Source organism: Nesoenas mayeri, assembly GCF_963082525.1.
Source record: "Nesoenas mayeri genome assembly, chromosome: 2".
Taxonomy (NCBI): domain Eukaryota; kingdom Metazoa; phylum Chordata; class Aves; order Columbiformes; family Columbidae; genus Nesoenas; species Nesoenas mayeri.
Genome location: NC_137543.1, coordinates 162,435,610 through 162,460,610, shown reverse-complemented (window position 1 = coordinate 162,460,610; position 25,001 = coordinate 162,435,610). Strand labels below are relative to the sequence as shown.

At 43.3% G+C, this 25,001-nt stretch overlaps 1 protein-coding gene across 1 annotated transcript in view; it reads left to right on the top strand.

The window, feature by feature from the left end:
• The window catches only part of ALS2CL (ALS2 C-terminal like), a gene marked incomplete at its 5' end in the record, with an annotated part of 29,121 nt that extends 7,245 nt beyond the window's left edge, over window positions 1–21,876 (top strand). Inside the window, 19 exons of the mRNA XM_080339010.1 lie at window positions 399–475; window positions 869–935; window positions 1,675–1,871; window positions 4,048–4,113; window positions 4,916–5,014; window positions 6,760–6,918; window positions 7,216–7,327; window positions 8,834–8,911; window positions 10,412–10,539; window positions 12,268–12,441; window positions 13,010–13,103; window positions 13,707–13,864; window positions 15,833–15,901; window positions 16,938–17,111; window positions 17,966–18,008; window positions 18,410–18,471; window positions 19,885–20,034; window positions 20,895–20,991; window positions 21,780–21,876. Coding sequence (XP_080195136.1) covers window positions 399–475; window positions 869–935; window positions 1,675–1,871; window positions 4,048–4,113; window positions 4,916–5,014; window positions 6,760–6,918; window positions 7,216–7,327; window positions 8,834–8,911; window positions 10,412–10,539; window positions 12,268–12,441; window positions 13,010–13,103; window positions 13,707–13,864; window positions 15,833–15,901; window positions 16,938–17,111; window positions 17,966–18,008; window positions 18,410–18,471; window positions 19,885–20,034; window positions 20,895–20,991; window positions 21,780–21,851 — 2,076 coding nt within the window. The 3' untranslated portion in view covers window positions 21,852–21,876. The remainder of the gene's footprint in view (window positions 1–398; window positions 476–868; window positions 936–1,674; window positions 1,872–4,047; window positions 4,114–4,915; window positions 5,015–6,759; window positions 6,919–7,215; window positions 7,328–8,833; window positions 8,912–10,411; window positions 10,540–12,267; window positions 12,442–13,009; window positions 13,104–13,706; window positions 13,865–15,832; window positions 15,902–16,937; window positions 17,112–17,965; window positions 18,009–18,409; window positions 18,472–19,884; window positions 20,035–20,894; window positions 20,992–21,779) is intronic.
• Between the last annotated feature and the right edge of the window lie 3,125 nt (window positions 21,877–25,001).

The following is a 25,001-nucleotide window of genomic DNA, read 5'->3' as shown; positions in this document are numbered from 1 at the left end:
AGATATTGTGCTTGTGGGCTGTAATGTGGCTGTGTCATCTGGAGTCCAGATCCAAGACAGATCACAAGCAAAACTAGGAAACGCTGCATGCCATGGATGATTTGGGAGTGCTCCCATGTGATAGGGAAGAAAATCTTATTTTTAAGAAGGTCTGTTACTGTGAGTTCTACCCATGGCACTACAGACCACCACTTAGGCGACAAACTAAGAACTTTCTTCCCTCTGCATTTCTTCAGTCTCCAAGGTCTGTCATCATAACGTAGGATAGATGTGTGGACCCCAAAAGAGGGAATTTACAGTTCTGTTGACCTTGCTCTACTGTTCAATGGATTGACAGAGCAGGGGAAAAGTGTGATGTTTGCATCAATAACAGGAACATCTTCTCCCTTTTGTTCCAGGGAAACAGCTTTCAGAGTTTTGATCTGAAGCTTGTGTGGGTAGATGAAAACTGCAAGGAGAAATTAGCTCCAGGAATGTAAGTGAAAAATTTCCACTTGGAGGTAAAAAATAAAAAGTTCAACTTGATTGTGAAACTGAGAAAAATATTCAAAAGCTTGTCCCATGTCCTTTCTACACAGTGAAATTGCATCTGGGCTATGGGTATTTGCAGAATCTCTCAGATGGGATCACAGCAGCTTCAACTTGCATTCTTATGTTTACTGGCATCTTGAAATCAGTCATTAATAAAATAGGTTTGGCTGCAGACCTACAGAATTAAGATGAATTGACTAGTTGAGTATTTCTTCAGAAAAAAATAGTAATAGCAAAAGCCCCACAAGCTATTGAAGAGGAATAGGAAGAGTGGGAACTGCTGTTTGACTGAAAAATGTGTTTTTTCATAATCTTTGTAATGTCTTTTGCTTCACAGGTATGGATTCCGTGTTATAACACCAGAAGAAACATTCTTTCTCTCTACCAAAGACCCGCAGATGAAGGTTAGCAGTGGGCAGGGTGTTTCTGTTCCACATGAAGTGCTCTACACCAAGTTTTAAAACAGGGGAATGACATAGAGGGGGTGGCAACTCTGAAGTGGTGACAAAACATTGACTACTTAGTGGAAGCTGAAATCTCATTAAGCATCAGGATTTTAGCTTCTTGATCAGAAGACAGATAAGTGGGCTCTGCACCTGCTTAAAATGCAGCTGAGGCTTCTCCTCTCTGATTTTTGCCATTTTAAAATTTATTAAAGCAGAATAATGAACAGTGTGGTTTGGTTTGGTTTGGTTTGGTTTGGTTTGGTTTGGTTTGGTTTGGTTTGGTTTGGTTTCCCTCTGTGAAGCCAATACCTCATTAGATGGTCAGATGTGTCTTACACCATTGATGGTAGATTAAAACTATCTGGCTACTGGAAGTGATCTGCCCTGGACAGTAGTGGATGCAGCAGAGCTGTGGACAGTACAGTCCCATCAGCATGGTGCTGTGCCAAGGCCAGTTAGTGATGGTGAGAGTCAGGCTTAAATGATGTGTATTATGCATTGGTGTAGTATACAACTTGCAGGACCCAAGAAAACACCTTGTTGATGTTGTGGATGAGCCACAACTCACCAGCCCAGCCAGCTGAATGGCTGATGGGAAACCAACAGCTTCTTGCTGCTTCTCCTGAAGTTTCTTTTGTCGGAAACTATTTTGCTTTCTATACTCATTAGTCCATCTCTCCTCTTCCTCTGTCCTCAGGCTGTTTGGCAGTGGAAGTTGAACCAGGCTGTTCGTCAGGCACTGAACGGGAAGCGAGATTTCCCATTGTGGGGCAAGACTGGTGAAGGCACCGAGCCCCCATCCTGCCGCTTCTTCACCTACGTCTTCAGGCTGGAGGGCAAGTTCAAGAGCGCATCCTACGAGGGCGAGTGGCACTGGGGAAAGCCGCATGGCAAGTAAGGAGCCCTTCTTTTTTTCTGATTTCCTAAGCAAGAACATGCAAGGATGGTCCTGCTGTCTTTGTGTAGCACTGTCTGGATCCAGTGGGTGCACCAGTGGAAGGTATAGATGCTAAAGAGGGGCTGTGGACATGGGGTTGATCCATCCCATGCTGAGGGCCTGGACCATAGACTCGAGGCTGGTGACCTCTCAGGGTGTGCCAGCCCCTCTGGTTCCTGCCTCACTTGTTTCCAGAGGGAAATGTGGTATTGAGAGCAGACTCAGGGGACAGCTGAGACACATTTACTTCATTTCAGGGCTTAGTCAAAGCATGAGTCCTGACATATGGTCTATTGTGTTGTAGATGTCTCACTAGTGATACTGGTTCATGCAGTAAATTGTAGAGGCTGCCCCTAATAATGTGGTAGTGGTCACATTGAAGGCACTACATTGGCTTATGTCTGTGATTAGGACTGAGACTTGAACTAAGGTTTATGTTCAAGATCTCAGCCTGAGGCATAAAATCTTACCATCATGATGAACAAAAAAAAAAAAAAAAAAGCTATAAAAAAATCAAAACCCCCCCCAAACAAACAACAAACGAAAACCAAACCAAAAATCAACAAAAACAATAAAAAGCCTTTGCTTGCAACTGGAGGGAAAGTTTTATCCTGTTCTATTAAAGTATATTTTAATATCCAAACCATTAGGAAAGGAATTAAAAGAAAAGAGAAGTCAATAAATGCAAAAGATGCTCAAATGTGTTTCTTAGGAACATGAGAACTATCTATTAAATCTAACTAAAGTTAAGAGTGAGGTCTGCCAAAAGGGAATGGTCTGTAAATGGTCGCAACAAAATTCTGTTTGATGTAGGATAGAGCATGGTGTCTGTTTTTGTGAAGAAACATGAAGTGTGACCAACCTATTAATAAATACCTCTGCTGTTTCAGATTAAGTGGCTTGTCTGAGACATCCCATGAAATTTGGGGCAGAACTAAGTGGCTTCAGGTGCTTGAAGTATTTGAGTTTTAAGTTGGTTAAGTAATAGGTTTTCCTTCTTACTCCTGAAATTACTCCGTGTGACTTGTTACTAATACAAGGTTACAGAGCAGCAAAGTTGGCCTTGGTGGCTTGTCCACCTCTGGAGGAGAGACTGGTGTGGCAAAGCACATGAGCAGTAAGCTGGAGCAGTGTGAATCAGGGTTCTTTGGCAAAAATGTCTTCATTCTTCACTATTCAGTCTCAGTACTCCTGATGACCTGGTGTGGTGGATGCAAAAAACAAAAACAAGCCTGTTTCATGTAGGTGTTTAAAACAACAGCCCTGGTGAAAGTCAAACAAATGTGTCATGGTTTTGGTACTGTACCGTCTTTTATTGTCTCTAGTTGGGGAATGTGTAGGGAGCTGGTTGTGTCTGGGATGATGCAAGAGTTAAAACAGCATGTGGGTGGAGTTGGGGATGGTGAGGGAGGGAAATTCATTCACAACTGCACATGGCCATGCAGTAATTTGACTGTCACATTAATGGTTCCAGTTTCATTTTGCACTATTAACTCATGTAATCATCTTTACAACCCCCACACAAAGCAGATGGAAAGATATGATCCCTTTAGGCCAGTGCTTGTCTCTTTTGTTTTCACAACTGCCTGGCACAATGAAGATCTGGTTCATGTTGTTATTATGTTGTCTACAGGGATGTGCCGTGCTGGAACTTCAGCTGGCTTAATCATGTGCTGCACTGCAATTACAAAAGGATCAGGTGCAAGGTCCTAAATGGATGATCCAGCAACTCTACAAAATGCTTTTCAGATTAGGGAACTTGGAAGAGGACTTTTCCCTCTCATTCCAGGGCATGAAAACATTGTAGGGCGATTGGTCTCTTCTCCCAAGTATCAAGCGACAGGATGAGAGGAAATGACCTCAAGTTGCACCAGGGGAGGTCTAGGTTGGATATTAGGAAAAGTTTATTCATGGAAAGGATTGTCAAACGTTGGAACAGGCTGCCCAGGGCAGTGCTGGAGTCACCATCCCTGGAAGGGTTGGACAGAAGCAGAGATGAGGTTCTCAGGGACATGGAGTAGTGCCAGTGCTTGGTTAACAGTTGCACTCCATGATCTTAAAGGTCTTTTCCAAACAAAATGATTCTATGATTCCGTGGTGATCTCCCTGTGTAATGCTTCCTTTGAATTGCAGGGGGACACTGAAGTGGCGCAACGGACGCAACCATGTTGGAGATTTCAAAGATGGCTTGGAACATGGGTAGGTCCTAAAAAACAGGGTGTTTCTTGCTTTCAAAATCAGCTAAGAAATGGTTCCTTCCCAAGGCACAGGGACGTTGGTGTTTTGTACAGGGACTCTACTCACAGTTACAGCCCAGTTCATCTGGCCTGTTTTAAACACCTGGCTTAAGCTTGAGAAGGTTGACAGGGAGTGTGGGCAGATAACCAGTTTAGATGTGAACATCTCTCCATCTGGATCAATCTGACCTAAAATCTATAAATCTAGGTGTACTTATTCCTGTGAAATAACCTGGAAAAAAAAATTTTTAGAAATCTTAACAAATCTTTCTTAAATGAGAAGTTTTCAGGGGAAATAAACCATGCTATGAAATTCAAATATTATTTTCCTAGTACTTTTTGAAAATGAAACTTAGAGATTTCTCATTTCTACATACATTCCAGCATAGGCCAGGTTTTTAAAGGGAAAAATGTCTCAAAGACTTTGTGTCGGGATTAAGAAAACATATTGTTTGGACCAAAGCAATTGCTTTGGTAATCCAACTCATCTTCTAAACTGGGGAAGGGGGAGAGACAGGAAGAAAACCAACACCACCGAAAGCAGCTCTGTGGAAGAAGCAATGAGAAACTGTGACTGCAGTTTACAAAGAGATGAGCTCTTCCTTGGAGCAAGTTTATTGACACCTGAAATAGTGTTAGAGGTAGAGGTGACCCCAACCATGTAGATCAGCTTGGGAGCCTGGAAGGTCCTTATCTTTTAAACTTCATCCAGTACAACTGAGTCACCTTTTGCCGTGCTGACCTCTGCCGTATGGACCTTGTAGGTTTGGAATATGCCTTGTCCCACGTCGATCTGAAGACCGATATGACTGCTATAAGTGCCACTGGTATGAGGGCAAGATGAGAGGCTATGGAATCTGTGAGTAAGTAAAACCTAAAGCTGAACTCTGGGGAAAAAAGGGGACTCCATGTATTTAATGTTCCAGCTCACTGTGAAAGGTGTAGCCATAGCATAAAATCCAGGGTAAATCAGGCACCAGAAGGTATTGCTTTGGAGATGGCCATTATGGCTTCTTCACAAGCCCTGAGTCCTGTGAGCATTAGAACAGTAGGAGATTCTCTGCAAGCTATGAGCATCATGACTACCTGACATGGCATCCTCTGTGCCCTATAGGTGAGGATATAATTTTGCATTCATGCTTGTGGTTGCAGAGCAGAGAGCACATGGTGTGCCATCAGCCCTGGATAGACACAGCTCTCTCTGTCTCCCCTGGCCATGCTATCTGGACTAAATATTGTATAGAGTATCTTCTTAATGATGGATGGGATTGTTGGTCTGGGAGTCATAACTGTTATCCTGAAGGAGGCTGCTGCCCAAAGTTGGTTTGTTTTGATCACTCAAATTCTGAGCTTAAACCCAGAGCTTAACTTAAGAAATGGAGTCTGAGTTTTTCTTATTTATGGTCAAAATGCTTCTGGAAAGCAGTCATTTGCATGCCTGTGTCTCAAGCACTGCTGGAAATTTGGATGGAGCCTGGTCTGTAAAGCACTGTATTGTGGGCACATGGTGGTGTCTCAGCCTTATTTACCTTTTAACTTCCATTTAGAAGGCCAGAAATGGCAGTGGAGGCCTGCTCAGCAGCTTGTAGGTATAAATTGATTTCATTTGCAGCCTACAGAGTTAAGTGGACAAGGCCAGCTTGCTCTGTTCATGTAGCAGTGAGCGTAACAGCATCCTCATCTTTGCTTAGGTCACATGTGGCTTGTAGCCAAATGGGTTGGCCAACATGAAGACTGGACTGCCTGTTGTTACTGCACATCCCCTTGCCAGCTGTGACAGAGGAAAGCACACAGCCCAGCTTCCCAGCTGCTTACTCTGGGATAGGCCATCTTCCTTCTCACAACTTGCTTGTTGTGATCCTTATTTATGAATCAAACTCAGAGAACAGGACATGCAGAAATCTCTGGGGAACTTAGAGCCAAGTGAGCAGTGCTGTGACAGTGCCTCTGGTGTCAAACGTGAGAGCATGTTGATAATTACAGAGGATAAGTCATAGAATCATAGAATAGTTTGAGTTGGAAGGGATCTTCAAAGCTAATCTAGTCCACCTGCCATGAGCAGGAACATCTCAGGTTGCTCAGAGCCCTGTCCAGCCTGGCCTTGGATGTCTCCAGGAATGGGGCATTCACCACCTCTCTGGGTAGACAGGTCTGCTTAGCATAAGTGCTTTCTCTGTTGTAGCAATGAAGATCTGCTGGGGAGCATGGACGGATCTAAGGAGAATTCTTCTCTGGGGGATGAGCCCAGGAGAAGGGGTGGCTGGCGAGCATAGAAATATGAAAGCAGATCTGGCTTCGTGCTTGATCTGATCTACTCCCACTCTGCATTAGCCAGTGGTCACTGTGATCTGGCTGGTGAGAGGTCAAGGACTGAGTGGCCTCTCCCAGGACAATTGCAAACCTAAGTGTTGTGTCCTTCGTGAACGCTGAAAGCCAACTGTGGGATGAATAGCTTGGGGGATGTGTATTCCTAACAGTGAACAACTACAGTCAAACGTTTGGAATATTTATCAGGTAGATGAGGTTAATCTACTCACTTTTCTGGCTTTCCACTCCTGTAATAGCTATCAAATACTCACAGTCTTAAACTCTTTCTCTCTCTCTGCAGGTATGGGAATGATATAGTCTACAAAGGCTACTTCAGAGACAATGTGCGTCAAGGATTTGGGATACTGGAGAGCCTCTCAGCTGATCACTCGTTTAAATACACAGGACAATGGGAAAATGACAAGAAGAATGGATATGGAGTCTGGGAAGACAAAGATAGGTAAAGGTGGTATGGATTAGAGCTGGGTTACGATGCCTGAGAGTTTTGTCCCTCTGTTGGCAGGGATAAAGCTTCATGTTTTGATAGGGAGACTGGGAATGAAGGGGAGATGTGTTCAATCTGTGCTATAGGGCTTCAGCTCCTGGGGAAGCATTATATGAATTGAGTTTGTGCAGTATCTCTGGCACTTGTGCTGAGCATTTCATCAGGTAAAACTAGCCTCCAAAAATGATATATCTAATGGAGTAAGATTTAATAAAACAGGGAAAAAACAACTTGTTTTCTGTTGCATTCCAGAGGGGAGAGATACATAGGGACATGGCTTGATGACCACAAACATGGCCAAGGCATTGTAGTAACCCAGTCGGGTGTCTGCTATCAAAGAACATTTCATGCTGATAAAATGGTGGTGAGTACCTATTTTCAGTGGACTCTTCAGATAGGAAGGACATGGGATTCCTAATCAAGGGCAAGATAGAGATTTCACTTCATAATTAATCTCTGAGGGAAAATAAAAGGCAAGAAAACGGAAGCATTAAAGTTTTACCACAATAACATTTTCAAAGAACAGGGACTAGATGAAGTCTTGTTTCTTATCACCTTCCTGGGATGCAGATGTGAGACTGTTGCTTCTCTTTGCTCATGCTGAGACACATTACAGGTCTGGCTGTATGACTATTAGGTCACAATTATGGACCAGAACTCACAAATGAATTACTGTTTAGTTATATATGATACTACATCTGTCTTTGAGATCATTGATTCTTTACCTTTCCAGTGTAAGCTTACCTATGACAAGTTGCCTATCCAGTTCATTGAAAGTTTAAATGCTGGTGGGGAAAGCAAAAGGGATTGGCATCACTAGAACTAGCTCGGAAATAAAAGCATTTCTTCTCATTAAAAATACACGCTTAAAGAAACAAACAACCCCTTCCCCACTCACCAAATTAGGACAAAATGTTTAGCATGGAAACTTTGTCGGAAGGGCTTTCCATAAAAGCTCCGTCTGCGGGAAACCAAAATAAAGCTGTCTTTTGGTCTGCCAGCTGCCAAAGGCTCCTGCAACTTCACAAAGCTTCCGGGTGGGGAGCAGTCACTTCAGTTTTCCTAGTGGAAAACTGGTATAGCCAAGAAGCTTCCCTTGGAAACCTTTTATTTTTGCCAGAAAGGGCACTTTCCATCAAGAAAACCATTCCAGTGGAAAATGTGTTGCAGCTTTAAAAGTGACCATGTTTTCTAGCTCATATGGGTACATATAAAGCTTCGGGCCCAAACTGTGGGCTAAGCATGAACATGAAGAATCTTCCCCAGTTCGTATAAATTCTCCTGTGTCTTGGTGCTCCTTCTTTTCCAACCTAAATGGTTCTGTGATTCTATGAAATGTGTGCTACTGGGAGCAGCCGTAGGACTTGGGAGGTAATGGAACGAGTCATTTTGCAAATGCTTAGGAGCAGCTTATTAAAGCCCTGTTGACTGCACAGCAAGGGTCAAAGATAATTCTATATCACAACTGTCTTCCTCTTTTCTCTTAGTCGTCTTGCAGAGAATGACACAATTGGTTAAAATCACCTAAAGTTCATAGGATTGAGAGGACCACGAGTTTGACTCATATGGCGATTCTTGGTGACCCTTTTTAGAACAGGATCTTGTATTTTGTTCCTCGTTCTAGGGAAATGAATATAATAATACTGTTGTTTAAAGACTCCTGACTACCCAGTACTTCTCCCCTGAGCAATAGTGCCTAATGGTTTGTCTCTTGAGAACCTCCTTGCTTAACATTGCAATGGTATGTTGGGCTTCCAAAATCTCAGAATCTGCAGCTCATAAATAGTCCGAGCTGCTGGACGTTTCTAGATGAATTTTGGTAGATAGAAAGTTACATTAATGAATTCACTACTTCTGCTTTTAAATTAAGGGTTCTGGGATTCTGCTTTTGGAAGATGACTCTGTCTATGAAGGGAACTTCACAGAAGATCTCACATTTGTTGGAAAGGTGAGCACTTCATTCATCTCAGCCTTTCAATACAGTTGCTTGCTTTCCAGAAGGGCTGATGGATTAATTTCAAAGTTGATACCCTCCTGTTCCACTTCCCCAGTCCTCTAGAAAATAACACTTTCCTGGTTTTTGATTTATTTTCTATTATCAGTCTCATTCACAGAACAAAGGCTGTAGCTGAGAAACTTCAAGTAGCTGGAGGGCTTTGTGCATTCTTTCGGTTTTTACTGTTTGGTTTGCATTTGAGTTTTGTTTGTTTGGGGTTTCTTTAATTGCTAGTGAGACATTTTTGGCTGTGCTTTGCTGCTGCACTTGGGATGCTTTTGTACTCTTAGAACAAACGTTTTAGCCTTTGTAGTTGTTGGGAACACGGGAAAGCTGTATATAAACCAAATGGAGTTTCGGTACCAGCACTACACTAACGTAACTGAGATGTTAACATAGCTGAGGGATCTTGGAAGCTTAATTTTGCAATCTGGACGCTGCACTGACACGTCCAACAGTTTGTGGTTGATCTTTAACAGAAATATCTAGTCAAAATGTTCATAAAGCATCATGTTGCAGGGAAAACTCGTCCTCCGGCTTGTTACAGAAATCTGTGATGAATCTGACAGGAAGTGGGTGGTTTTATCAGACTGAGTGGATGTCAAAATAGATGCTTTGTAACGATTGCAAATGAGCCCTGTTATTTACTGACTTGTCATGGGAGGAAGAGTTTATCATAATCTTCTTCAGTCAGAAGATTCAGGGTGGATTTTGCAGAGACTGATAGTGATGCTTAGATACAGCTTCCTCCAAAATTAATGTCTAGTTTGAGTGGTTAGTCTGGAAAAATCTGTTATTTATCTGAAGATGGAGTGCTTCCTGCTATTAGCAATGAGGATTTCAGGCTCATGTTCAAAGCCAGAGTAGCAATGATATTGTTTGGCTTTGGAGTTGATTTAATTAAAACTGCTAAGTTTGAACCAAGCTACTGCATATCTTCTGTATTTGCCTCAGAGACTTTAAGGTTTTTCTTGGTAGCAGCAAAACATCTTGAAAGCATTTAGGGTGAATTTTATATGATTGCCCCTACCTGTGAGGCCAAACTTGCTTGCGGTTTTAACAAGCAGAAGAAAAACAGCAGAGAAATTGAAGTTTCATGTGTTCACTCTAGGTTAGAAATAACTATTGTCAGATTTAAGCCAGAAAATTTTATAACTCAAAGAAGATAGTGGGTATTTGTAAAGCGTAATGCAAATGTGATTGTGGCAGTATTTTCCCTTCAGAATCCTATGTGTGTCATTTGATAGAAAGGACATGTTTTCTCTGGTCACTGTCACCCTAATGACACTATGGCTTTGGATGCTGCAAATCTGCACCTCCATGCTGGACGTTGTTCTAAGTCACCGTTTCAGGAGCTGGCTCTACTGAAAAGAGAATTTGAGATCTCGGTCCAGCTTGTTTCCTCTTACTAATGAGATCTTGGCAGAATAACCCTTTATTTCTCCCTTGCAGGGGAAGCTGTCCTTTGCCAATGGCTTCACTCTGGAGGGAACATTTACCAACAAATCAGGCCAAGGCCTTCAGACGTATGGCATCCTGAACACATCGAATGAGCAGCTGGATGACAGGATAACCAAAGCGTGAGCAACAACTGCTGACTTCTTGAGTTGTGGCTTGTGTTTTGACTCTACGTAGAGGAGTACTGGATCCATCCCTGTAGGGATTAAGGCAGCCCTTGCCTGAAAGAGTTGATCTAAAAATTGGTTTATATGCAAGGAGAGAAGGAGGAAAACAGAGCGCGGTTTGTCATTTAATCATAATATCAAATAGGAAGCAGAAAATGGATGTTCTACTTTCATCCTGCCACCACATGCCCAAAGATACTCCCATCCTCTAACTGGAGAGAGTTTTGGAGGCTTAACATTTTCAGTGATTTTTGCATGTCTGTGTGAACACACACCCATTTCCATGTATACACAGAGAGGCACATACACAGACAGGTGTGAAGCTACACAGACAAAGCTTAAATGCATCACTTGCTCCTTTCCTGTCCTTCTGTGCTCCTATATAATATTTTAAAGCTCCACAAGATCAACTGAGAAGGTTCCTCCTTAAACGCTTAGATGAAGTTTTTAGGGACATGGTTTAGTGACAATGTTAGGTTAATGGTTTGACTTGATGATCATAGAATGGTTTGGGTTGGAAGGGACATTCAAAGCTCCCCCAGTGCCACCCCTGCCATGAGCAGGGACATCTTCACCAGCTCAGGGTGCTCAGAGCCCCGTCCAGCCTGGCCTGGGATGTCTCCAGAGATGGTTCATCCACCACCTCTCAGGACAATTTGTTACAGTGTTTTACCACCCTCAGTGTAAAAAATTTCTTCCTCATGTCTGGCCTGAACCTCCCGTATTTTAGTTTTAAACCATCACCCCTTGTCGTGTCATAACACACCCTTCTAGAAAGTCTGTCTCCATCCTTTGTACAGGCTCCTTTTTAGTACTTACCTTGAGGGTCTCTTCCAACCAAAATGATTTTGTGATACTGTAGAGGTAGTTAAGCTACCAAAAAATAAAGGAGTGAAACACAGCGTGTTAAGCTCTGAAGAGCTTGGATTGGGTGGTGATCAATGAGGAGGAAGACTGTGGAGCCAGGGTCAAACCTTCACAGGGTGCTAACACTGCTTTGATGGGTGATGGTGTGAATGCAGGGCAGGAGTAATGGAGGTGAATCTATCAGGCCACATCCTTTGGTACAGACTCTTGTCCTCAGAGCTCAGCCCTGCAAAGGGATGCTCTGGTCGCCAGGCTGGAGGGTCTGGGTTCAGCCAGTTTAACCCAAATGAGATGTCCCAGTGGGAAAGACAGTTGCCTGTCCTTTGAGGGGAATTTTTCTCATTAAATCCAGTTCAGTTCCTCTCTTTTTCACTCTTCAAAACACTCCAGTTAATCAGAGCACCTACGCTGCAGAAACAACTCGTATTTCCTGGGTTTTTCAGACAATTGGTGGCGGTTCCTTGACTGTCTTCTTGCTATTAATGTTTTCTGCAGGCTTTCAGTTGAAATAAGTAGTCTATATTTAGAAACATCCATAAGTGGAAGCAGAAAGCCTGTGATAATTTCACCAGCAAAGTTTTAGATTATTTATATTCCACACACCAGTAATTTTTCTTCATCCAAAGTACCTCATTGTCAGGACATCAGACTTGAGTTGCTTTTCGCTGAATTACCAGTTAGGCGCTTCCATCTTTCTCTGCTCCCATAGTTCTTGTGTTATTATCTGATTCTGGAGAACCTTCTGTATTTGAAGGTGAAGTCTGAAGTGACTGAGTAGGGACACAGAAAAGCTTAATGCCACATTATGTTTTGCAGTCAGCTGGGCCTTGAGGAGTTCCCAGTGGAGAAGAGATGGAAGGGAATCTATGACCAGTTCCTGGAGTTCATCCATTCTGGCTGCAAAGAAGAAACGGAGGAGTCTTTCATGGGGTTCCACATACAAACAAGCAAGGAGCTGCGGAAATCTCAGGAGTACTTCTTCTGCCAAAGGTAAGAATATTGCATGTCCTCATTGCAACAGAGAAGTCCGTTTGCGTAGAGAAGATGATGATTTACATTAGTGTCTGCTATGTGTTGAAGTTATGAACCCAACCATTATACAGTTGTCTCTGCTCATGAGACAGAAGGATGAATTTTCAGCTTGAATTTAAGGTTGTGACGTTAAGACTGCTTCTTACAAGTCAACAATTTGATGGGATTCATTTGATTGAATGTAAGCATCTGCATGTAACCCAATAATCTCCAGCTCCTCTTGTATTTGAGGGATACCTATCTGAAATCATCAGTGGATGCAGAGCAGACTCATCTTCCCTTAAGAAAATAGCTAAAATAGACAAGCATGTGCAGGATGCAACCTAGGCTAGTTTTAAGGGGAACCAAAGGTGATGAATTTAGATCACAGATGTTGTAGGCTGGTGGAGCAATTCCACTGAAAAGGGTAGAAAAAAATTCATTTGTTCCAGTGGTCTCATTGCCCCTTTGGTATCGATTGGTACTGATTGGGATTTGTCCCAGGCCTTCAGTTTGTGGTTTTCCTTCCTCACCTCTCACTTCTCAGGGGGACTGAGGATGTATCCTGGAAGACAGAAGACATTCTTGAAGAGCTTGTCCAGAACCAGGGGCTGGAGTCACTACAAAGTTACTTAGAGAAGGTAAAGTTTAAAACCATAGTGGTCCGTACCTGTCCACCAGACAGGGACACAGGCCGTAGCAACTTTCTGTTGCTTCTGTTAGAACATATAATATTGCCAGTGACAATTGTTACTAACATTGCCAGAAGACAAGAGTCTTCTCTAAATTACGTGTGAATACCTATGCTTGTAAAGAAGAGGGTTATTCATGCTTTTTGGACACACATTTTGTTTACAGCTATACAGGCCAGGAAGTAATGATGAAGTTTCACTCTCGGTTCTCAAGCTGTGTCAGGGAATAACCAGCTGCTGGATATGATTAATAAACTTCCATGGAGTCCTGGTTGCTGGTTTCCACTTGGCCAGCCTTTCCCTGAAGCACCCTCTGCCTTCTCTTGAATATCACAGCTGATCTCATCAGAACAGCAATCCTACTAAGCACATTTCTGCCTGATAATGGGAGGAGAATGGGCTTGTGGCAGCAAAAATAATCCAAAATTATAGTTTATTACCTCCAGGCATGTTCTCCTTTGCTGACAAGAGAAGGTTGGATGGCCTTTTAGTGTTATCCTCTGCTAATGGCAAGGGCTGACTTGTAAAATTTAATTTTCCTCTATCATGCAGGCATTGAAGTCTTCCCTGCACCCTCTGGGAAAGCTGCTAAAGGCCTTGACGATAGCTTTTCAGGCAACATACTCTGGGATTGGGGCCAACAGACACTTGCTGACTATGGCACAAGAGGAAGTCAAGTACTATGCCAAGAAAATATGGGACTTCTATCAGTAAGTCAAGCACGCAGAGTCCTTCCAATGGGTAGAGCATAGAGGGACTGTGGAGTAGACCATTGGGATAATTTTTTTCAGGTGATGGGCTGCTTTATTTCACAGTGTATTTCTTGGGAGATTTGCTTCAGAATGGTGCTGAAGAGTCAATACCTAACGTTCTATGGACCTAGGAGATGTTTATTATAGCCATTGTTCAGCACATGACCCAGGGGCTTTAATGTGACTAAAACTCACTGAGTTATGGCAGCACAATGAGCTGTTGCCCGTAAGAGACTTCATTTAGACAAGCACAAATATGAGCAAGAGGCCTCACTAGAATAACAAGGACAGCGAAGTACATCAGAGCACACAACAGTGGTGTTCGATATCTATGTTTGAATTAAAAATACCTTACACTTAACATGCCTCAACTCAACAGGAGTTAACAACATATGGTGTAAGAACACTGTTGAGGCTTGACTGATAAGGTACTGACTCTAAAATGAGTTTGTTCAGTCATGTGGTTGTGCCCACGGGTAATTAAGGAGTGGATCAAAGGCATAAGTAGGGTCCTGTTGGTGTCTGAATATCTTTTAGGAGAAGATACAAGAAATGCTGTGGTAGGCTGAGGTGGGGAGCTCTGCCTCTAGCTGCTCCTGGGGTGGTATTGCCTTAAAAATAAGAGGTTGGGTAAAAGCTCTGTTGTTATCAGTGTAGCCTTGTGTTCTTGAGGAAGGCTGCCAGCTCTGTGATGAGGGGTTGTCTGTCCCAGAGCACCCTGAGAACATCAGCAAAACAGATGGGAATAAGTCAGCATAAAAAAAGATAATAAGCTACTAGAGAGTGTCCAGAAAAGGGCTATAAAGTTCTTGAAGGGTTTGGAGGGGAAGCCGTATGATGAGAGGCTAAAGTTACTTGGTTTGTTCAGCCTGGAGAAAAGGAGATGAAGAGGAGACCTCATCATGGTCTACAGCTTCCTCAGAAAGGGAGGAACAGGGGCAGGCACTGAGCTCTTCTTTCTGGTGACCAACAACAGAAGACAAGGGAATGGTGGGAAGATGTGCCGGGGAGGGTCATGTTGGACATGAGCAAAAGGTTCTTCACCTAGAGGTGCTGGACACTGAATAGGCTCCCCAGGGAGGTGTCACAGCCCCAAACCTGACAGTGTTCAAGAAGAGACTGGATAATGTCCTCAGACACACGGGGTGACCTGTGGGGTGTCCTGCGCAGGGACAGGAGTTGGACTCCATGATCCTTGTGGGTCCTTTCCAGCTCAGAACATTCCACGATTCTAAGTCAGATTTGATTCAGTTCGTTGAGCTGTGCTCATGAACAGTGCAATGGGGCTGAGAACCTGAACACTGGTTCATGTGAAGGTGTTTCTGAGCTCAGCGCATACCTTGGAAAGCTTGTTTCATGCCTCAGGATCTTTTAGATGCAGTGTGGATAGGGAGACCCACCTTACTCTGCTGTGCCCCTGGCTAAGTTTCCTAGGCTGATACTTCTACACCAAAAAAAAGCGGAACCTCTCCCTAATCCTCACTTTAAGATTATGAATTTTTGGCTTGGAAATATCAAAGCAACATCAAGATACTTTTTCTGAGTAGAGTATGAAGATCCTCTGATGTTCATAGGTAGAGAGTTGATTGGTATGATAGGTCCTGAAATCTCATGTCCCTTGAGTGCGAATACAAGGAGATGGTGCTAGATGCAGATTGGAGTTAGGATCTCCAGGGTGACCACCCTACTCTTTAGAAGTGATGGAGATTTTTGAAACAGGTATTTATTCCTGGCAGCTTCTGCTGGTGATGGAGAAAGCCCTTACACAGTGAAACCTGAATACTGAAACAACACTGCAAAGATTACAAAGAGATTTACTAATACCCCACTTGATGCTGGGACAGCTGAGCTCCTCACTTGTGAATAACAAATTACCCTTAAAAAAAGGAGGGGTGGAACTAAACCTTGGCTCTGCTCCTCTTCTAGGGGTTTGCTCCATCTGGCGCTAGAGCAGAAAGGCCAACTGCCCACAAAGTGTGTGGATGGAGATACAAGGTATGTGTCACCACTGGTTGTTTAATTTTAAACTGTTTGGACATGACAGGTGTCTTCTAAAATATGTTAAGTGCTGAACTGATTGTATTTGTCCATTTGAGCTAGGTTTAGTGCCTACACTTTACTCTGAGTGCAAAGATTTCTCTAATTCTACTTGAAGCATGAGAGCAACTTCTTCTAATCATGTTCTGTAGAAGAATAGAGTGGTGAGTTGGATGGAGGTGTGTGTAGCAGACATCCTTGCAAAATTACCCACACCAGGTACCATGCAGAAGCACAGTTGTGTGCAAGATTGTAGTCCCAGCACTACCATGTGCTTTGCATTAGTCACAGGAACTTGTTTGTTGTGGTGATGGTGACTTCCATACCAGCACTGAGAGAAAGGCAGGCCTGGAAATAGGGAGTGCAGTGTGGGAAATGTGGCAGAAGAGGTAGAAGACATGATTTTCCTAGAATAAAAGTGTAGGTGTGATTGTGGGAGAGACAGGTTTAGGGTTTTTGGGGTGGGAAGAAGCATGAGTTGGACTTCATGATCCTTGTGGGTCCCTTCCAACTCAAGACATTCTGTGATCTTTGTTAAGCTGTCCCTTTTTGGTTTGGATTTCTCTTTGCTCTAATACGTGGCCATCCCCATGAAGGCTGAAGGATGCCAAGAGGTTGGTGGAATGGTAGACAGCTTTATCTGAATTTATTTGGACTTTCTTCTTTAAGAAACAAAAAGTGCTCTACTGAAACAGCTCAGAAAGAACAGCTGGAGATAGGTCTCTGTTGCTCCAGGTTTCTCCCAGTGACTAAGGAGATCTTGAGGAGAAACACTACCCTATCCTATAGCATAAGATGCATCTACAGCATGAGAGTGTTCTATATGTCACTACTTTCCAGCTGAGACATTGAACTCAAAGGTGAAGGAAGGAGGGGAGAGTAAGGAGAACACCTTGCAATCTCAGAAGCTGCCTCTGCCTCTTCCATCGTGTCCTGTGTTCCTCAAGGCTATAGGTTTCACTTCAGGACTCTGCTTTGCTTTTCTTCATCATAGTGACCAGAAGGCACGCAGTGTGGTCCTGCCACTGATCTTGCCCTGCTTCTACCCAGAGCTTTTCATGCTCTACATGCTCTATCACGAAAGAGAAGACGACCTGTACTGCCAAGGGATCGTGGACCTCAGCCTGTTTCCTGATATCAAGCTGCTAGAGTTTCTGGATGTGCAGAAGTAAGTGACATTTTTTCATCCCAGGTTGCAACCCTATGATACCGGCTGGGAAGGCAGGAGCCAGGGAAGGCTCTGGTGACACAGGAGGAAAGGGTATACAACCCGGTCCTGGGTCCATCATTGGCTGTAGCACTGAACTTTTCTCTAGTCTATCGAAAAAGTCCTGTCCCAGAGTGTCTGCAATACTGTCTGGAACAACACTGACTAGGGGAAAACCACTCTTCCCTATGCTAATTTTCATTTTCCTTTAGCAAAAATCTTATTTTCTAGCTCACCAAATAAGTGGTTTGCTTCAACACAGAAGTAATCAGATGTAGTTTATAAATGTGTCTCAGAAAGAGTTATAATCCAACCAATAGTACTTCCTATGTAGGCACACAGTCTCAGCACAGGGGAAAGGTTCTGGAGCCAGATGTTTTCTTCACCTATTTCTGCAGCTAGATCCATCTTTAGAAGTGATGTGTGAGGACCAATGACTCACACTCAAGAAGCACATGAGCTTTTCTAACACAGCATCATCTGCAGATTAAGGGTTTACGCAAGGTAACAAAAGACACAGAGTCTCAATCTAGCATTTTCTTTTTCAGTCTAGACTCAGTTATAGGCATTGAATCTGAAAGTGCAAAAACTCTCCGCTGATTATTACAGGAGCATCTGTGAGTAAAATCAACCCTACACTCAGGTCAATAATTCTTCCTGCAGCAGTGTAATGAGAGGAGGAAACATGGCCTCATGCACCTACAACACTTTAGCATCACATTGAACGAGGATATAAAACCAGCCAAGACTGACTTAGGATGGAGTTAAGCATGGGCATCTGCCTTCTAAATGTTCTCTCTGTAATCTCCTTTCAGACACCTCTGGCCTCTGAAAGATCTCACCCTGACAACCAACCAGGTAAGAAATAACCCTATAGATGGTGTGTTAATGAGATGGTGTTGGGGCTGGTTAATGATGGAACTGCACAAGTAACCACAGGGCAGACTGCACTCAGAAATCAGAGCTACATGATGTGTGTTGATTAGTTATGATTTGTAGCAACTACATATGAATTTCCACAGATGGAATATGAGCTCTGCTTTGTAACATGGTTCTCGGTGATGTTTCAAAGATGTCTGTTTTCAGACTGGCACTGGAGAAATCCAAGTGTCTCCAGAGTGTCAGTGTCTTCAACAGCTTTAATTTGCTCTCCTTTATGGGCACCAAACATGCTTATTTGGGGTCCAGCGCTGCAGAGCCACGTGGTGGCTCTCAGAGAGATGCTCTTACAGATGCACAACTCTTTGTCTCCCTTTCAGAGGCGGTCCCTCATCAAAGACAAGTGTTTCCTCTCCGCCACCGAGTGTTTGCAGAAGCTGATGTAAGTCACCAACCATAACCTCTGATTGACAACCAGAGCTGATGGGGAATTTCTGTATTCTGGGAAATGCTATAAATTTACACCTGTTTACAAAAGCAGAGCCTGAAAGATAATCTAAAGTTGTTTGTGATATTATTCCAGTTGAAAGAAAAAGTAACTTCTTTTTTTTTTCCCAAAAGAAATAGACAGTATCAAGTGTGTTTATATGCAACTCTCCCCTGGCAAATATCTCCCATTAATTTTGACAAGACATTCCTACACAAGGAATAGGACAAGGGGTGATGGTTTAAACTAAAAGAGGGGACATTCAAGCCAGATGTGAGGAAGAAATTTATTACAGTGAGGGTGGCCCAGGTTGCCCAGAGAGGTGGTGGATGAACCATCCCTGGAGACATCCCAGCCAGGCTGGACAGGGCTCTGAGCAACCTGAGTGGTGAAGATGTCCCTGCTCATGGCAGGGGTGGCACTGGATGAGCTTTGAAGATCCCTTCAACCCAAACTATTCTATGATTCTACACAAAATCTGACTTTAAGGAAATGGAGCATTGTCAGTGTGCACAGTAAATTGGGCCTGGCTGTGACTGCCTGGTCACGATAGGGCCCATTGCTTTGGACACATGGAGCTACCTGAGGGTTATCCATCCAGTGTGGCACTCCAAGATGTTAATGTAGCAAAGCAGAGCTCATTTTAAGAAGCTCAGCTTGATTTACTGGCTTGAAGTCCAGCCTAGGGGATGGTGCTGCAGTAACACGTGTGAAGAAAAATAAAGGGGAGCATGGAAGTGTTGTGGGATCCATCAGACAGGAGGTCTCAGGTCCATAAGTACACTAGGCCTGGTGAGAACATCCCTGTGAAAGCCACTGTGACTTCTCTTCTGGGGAAGGCAGCACAGGCTACATGTTTCTTGGCAGGGAGTTACGGGCAGAAAAAATAGCCTTATAGATGTGACAACCATACTAGTTCCCTGTAAGAGGACCTGATGGTTGGACTTGATGATCCTGAGGGTCTCTTCCAACCAAAATGACTCTATGATTCTATGATAAGACGAATTTGTTGGTAGAACTGCCCAAAGTGATAAATGTCGTACTCCTTATCTTTTATTTGAGAGATTATGACTGGGGTTAGTCCTGTCTAAAAGACTGACACTAGGGTGAGCAGCTCATACTCAGGACTTGGGAAGACTCAAGGTCCATCTGGATGATGTTACACCCTAGTGATGCCTCCTGGTACAAGCTTTTTGATCCTTTTTTGGTGCAGCCATTTGAGATGATTGGCAGAACGTTTTTATAGCATGGTGGTTTGCTCTGAGGTTGTTATAGTTTGTGTTTGTTGTTGTTGTTTTAGTTTTATGGCTTTATCTCTTTAGCTGTGCAATAGAAGCACCATTGACATGGGTGTTTTCAAATTGGCAGCACCACGGTGGATCCCCGGGAGAAGCTGGTGATCCTCCAGAAGACATACGAGGAGATAGAGAGCACAGTGTCCCGGGTCGTGGAGAAGGATTACAAGCTCCCCATGGATGACCTGTTGCCCCTGCTGATGTACGTTGTATCCCGAGCAAAGTAAGTGGAAGCTTTTCATTTCCCAGACCCATCATTGTGTGAGAACTCAGTCCTAGAAAAGACAGGCATGTTTCCAGGCCAAATAGTTGAGATGAAAAACTGGGGTTTGTGTTTTAACATGCTTTTCCTGAGCTGTAGTTGGGTTACTGTGTGCTAATGTCTGACAGCTGTAGTGCAATGATGTTGGTCGTGATACAAAGTGGCTTGGGACTTCTTGAGTGCCCACTGAGTTATCGGGGTTGTCATGGCAAATGTGTTCTTACCTGCACTTCAGATTACCACAGAAAATAGGAAAATGAAGCCTTTGAAGGGCAATTGTTGATGTCTTCAGTGCATCACCTATGAAATGTACATCTTCTATTTTCCTTTCTCATTTGGCCCTGTGATTCAGTTGAGAGATGAGCAAGAACATGAACACTGACCTTCTGGCAAATTTGAGTCAAAAGCCTTAACTGACTTTCTGGACGTGGTTCGAAAAATGGTGAAATGTTTGTTTAAACTTGGGGGCCATGAAATCCAGAAGCTTTTTTGTTGTTGTTCTTTGCTGCAGTCATGTTGGATGGTACAGGTTTGTTCGCTTCGCAGCTTTCTTGACTGTAGATGGGAGAGGAGGGGAACAAGAGAGACCGTGTACAATGGAGGAGTTGAAATTCTCTTATGATCAAGCACCTTTGCTGAGATCTAGTTGTGCCAGATACCTCAAGAACTCAGTCTCTAGAAGATAAAGGTGATGCACAAGGAATCAGCAATGGACTCCTTGATCCATGTCTCTCTCTCTCCATACTTTGGTTTCAAACATATGTCCAGAAACAGCAGTGCCCAGAGATTTATTCTAGTTGTGACTTTTTCATTTTTCCTAGAATACAGCACCTGGGAGCTGAAATCCATCTGATCAGAGACTTGATGGAACCCACCAATCAAGGAGGACTGTATGACTTTCTGTTAACTGCACTGGAGGTAGGGAAATGTTTTCAAGTGACAGTTGCAAGCTGAATTTGTCTTTCTTGAGCAGTAGAGACATTGATGAGTTACACTTCCATTTAACTGGCTTGTACCAGCACTGGTGTGGCCAGCAGGTCCAGGGCAGTGACCGTCCCTGTGCTGGGACCTGGGGAGGCCAAACCTCAAATCCTGGGGGGCAGTTTTGGGCCCCTCACGCCAAGAAAGGCCTTGAGGTGCTGGAGCGAGTGGAGAGAAGGGAACAGAGCTGGTGAGGGGCTGGAGCACAAGTGTGATGGAGCGGCTGAGGGACCTGGGGGTTTCAGCTGGAGAACAGGAGCTGAGGGGAGACAGGGACACAAAGAAACGGCCTCAAGTTGCGCCAGGGGAGGTTGAGGTTGGATCTGGGAACAATTTCTTCGCCAAAGGGCTGTGGGGCATTGGAACAGGCTGCCCAGGGCAGTGCTGGAGTCACCAGCCCTGGAGGGTTGGACAGATGGACATGAGGTTCTCAGGGACACGGGGCAGTGCCAGTCTTAGGTTAGTGGTTGGACTGGATGATCTTAAAGGTCTTTTCCAACCTAAATGATTCTATTATTTTATGATTCTATGAATTCTAGAGGCCTAGCACATGTTATTTCCCTTCTAGTCTAGAGAATATGCTTTCTCTTTAATTCAAAATGTGGAGATTTAATCTCTTGTCTCACCTGTGAGGCAACGTGGATTCACTTCTATGTGCAAAATACCAGATTTTGGCCCAAAGTTTCACAACTCCTCCTTAATGGGTTGTTCTGTTCCTTGCCCAGTCGTGCTACGAACACATACAGAGGATGAGACTCCACCAAAGAGAGAACTGTCACGTGAACCACCGCTCCTGAGCCCAAGGCCACAAAGGGAACCTCCTCCCTGCTGCACTTTCTTGACCAAACACTGTTGGATGAAGACGCGATTGAGTCACCGCTGTTCCGGCTTCCTTTAGAAACAGGAAGGATGGTTATTTATCCCTTTGCTGTTTTTTTTACTAGCTACAATCAAAGCGCAGACAGAGGGATGCTGTGGGCTAAGCCTTCAGCTTGCATTTGGGCATCTCTTTGCGGAAAGTGGCCACAGCTTCTTTTTATTTCACTTTCCTGCGAATAGCAGCCTGCCTTGAAACCGCTTTTAGCTGTTCCCTCAGATGCTCTGTTTGTTTTGCACTAGTGAACTGACATGAGGGAGGTTATTGTATAGAAAGCGGTCAAATGGAACCATAAGAAGTGTTTTGGTGGGACTATGGCTGGCAGAAACAGGACAAACCATCTCCATGTTCCTAAACGTTCCTGGAGATGTTTTATTCCTATATCCCGAAGAGGAAGGTTTTTCCATTCCTTTTCCTACCTTTGGCAAACTCAGGACCTCTCTGTTGCATTGTAAAAGCTGCTATTGACTAATTCTCTTGTTTTATGATACTAAAAAGTGTATATTTATACTCCACATTAAAGCTCAGGGATGTCGCACTCGCACCTTGAACATGCTAGTGCTGCTTTGTAACTCTGCAGGGGTTCGCATCTGCCTAATAAAAAGGACATAGATTATCCTGGAGTGAGAAATCTCAAATCCTGGTGAGACAAAACATAAACCCACCTGCTTTTCTGCACTGACAAAGCTGTAAAAACACAGCTTTTTGGAGGTATTTTTGTCCTAAGTGCACAGCTTTGTGCTGACAGATCACCCACTGATGCCAGTGGGGCACAAACTGGGCTGGGTTTTAGGCTGCCTTTATAAAAGGCAAATGGATATTCAGTATCCTGTTCCTATCAGGCAAAAATACTAATGTCTGAGTTGCATCTTAGAGCAAAAGCTCTTTTGAACTAGATTTTAACCTGCTCTTTTTTATTTTTATAGTTTGATTTTAAGTTGTCCAGGTCTGTGACTTCAGAAAAATAAAACACTCTACAGACTGTTTCCTTCCGTTTATCACAAGTATTACGCTTTAATAAATAGTGTGTTGATTACAATAGTTAATATATTGGTATGAAAGTATCTTAATGTATGTTTTACAGTAATTTTGTATTTAAATAAAGCTGTTTAATTTTTAAGAGACATTACAGGCTTGCGTATGTTTTATTCCAGTCTTGTTGTAATTTCCTTTCCCTCTTTAACTTCAGAAAATACATGGCTCCCCTCCTGCCTTGATCATTTGTGGCAATGGGGAGTTAAAACTACAGATTAGTTTCCTAATGTAACTGTAAGAAGAGATTGCATTGATAAAACTCATTTTTGTGCTTCTGTTCCCTGCCAAAAATTAGGAGGCCATGGCTTAAACTTTATGATCACTTCTTGCAATTAAACTATGACTTTTTACCCCATCCGATCACAACAAGCCTTAGCAAGCATTATGAAGGGTGTTCCGCATCTTCAGAGCTGAAGATGCTGCGGTGCAGAGACAGCTCAGGTGATGAGAAAATGAGGAGTTGAGACCCATTTTCTTTTGATTGAACCACAGTTTAGCCATCTTACCACACTGTCCCATCGTCTTCCTCACCAGGGAATAGGAACTAACTGCAGAAATGATGCTTCTTGCCTGAGAAAGAAAGAATATCTGCATCACAGCAAGCTCGCGCCATCCATCCAAACCAGGATGGCATCTGCTGGACAGTCCAGTGTCTAAACGAGTCCTGGGTCTGTTCTGGGTTCTCAGTGCAAAAGTTGTTGTATTTTCACTGTTTTCATGCAGCAAAGCCAAGCAGTTCCAGCTTCAGGAATGAAAAAACACAACCAAACCTGTTCATCTAAGCAAACCCTTTATAAAATTGCAGTATTTAAAGCGGTTAGTGCCAATACCAGTTACACAGCATGCAGTGAGACTGGTGAGTACAAGACCAAACCCATGCGTTCCCACTGATACAAGGATTTTAAACCACTGTTCCTCACCTCTCTGAAATCCCACCTTATTAATATAAAGCAGAAAGCTCCAGCTGCCTGTCTTTGAGAATGTAAACAGCCATAAGTAACAGCTGTGAACTTTTAATTTCAGAGTTGTTAAAAACTGGCGGTTTTCCAGTCCAAAGAAAGATCCTGCCAGAAGGTTGAATCACTAAGATGTAGTCACAGCTGTTTAAAAAAACGAAAGAAGAAAAGTGTGTTTTCTCCATACCACGTTCTTCCATGCTCTGGGTATTGATTTTAGCTTCAGGTACCATTTCCTACTCCAAATGCAGAACTTCTACTACAAAAAGGGGACATGCAAAATGCACGCAAGTACAAACTCCACGGGATTACCTAGAAAACAAGGAGATTTTTCAGCCTACTGAAGGTTTCTACTATTGCACTTTCTAAACAGAAGGTTCTTAGTTGCTCTTACTGGTTGAAAATTGAGGAGGTTCTTGTGCAATAATTCAAGTCAGCCCTAACGGAGCAACTAAAGTAACAGTGTGCAGCCATTTGTGCTTCTCGGCTTTCTCACCAACCAGTAAAAACAAGAGGGATACTCACTGGAAAGACTCTTTTTAAACCAAAGGTAGCATCTAGGTTGTAAATTGTGCTCTGTAACCATGCAGTAGTGCTATTTGGTGTGTTAACAGCATGGCTTGTTTTTAGGAGATAATACGAGGCTACTTGCCAGCTTCCCTGATTAATCAAATATCCGCTTGATAAAATACTGTGCCTTGGAAGTAGCGTGGAGAGAAATGTGAGAGTACATTCAAGTTCTTCCTTTTGAGCTTGGGCAGATCACATGCTTAATTATTAGTGACAGATTTGCTTATCAGGACTCCAGCTTCCTGATATGTTAAGTTTAATCCTGCAGACACTACAGCAGTACAAAGTCTGGCCCTAACCAAGACTTTAAGCTTTAAAGAGATGCAACTGGACAGGAAAATATTAATAGGACAGTCAAGCTCTTCCACATGCAGGCTACAGCTCAGGCTTCAAGGGCCACAAACTAATTAGGCTCTTCTTATATTTAGAAAAGAAAGTTTGAGCTGCAGCTGGAAGCAGGAGAGGTCTTAAAGCAGCTTAGGTTTGATCAGACAAAGTGGAGCTTAACT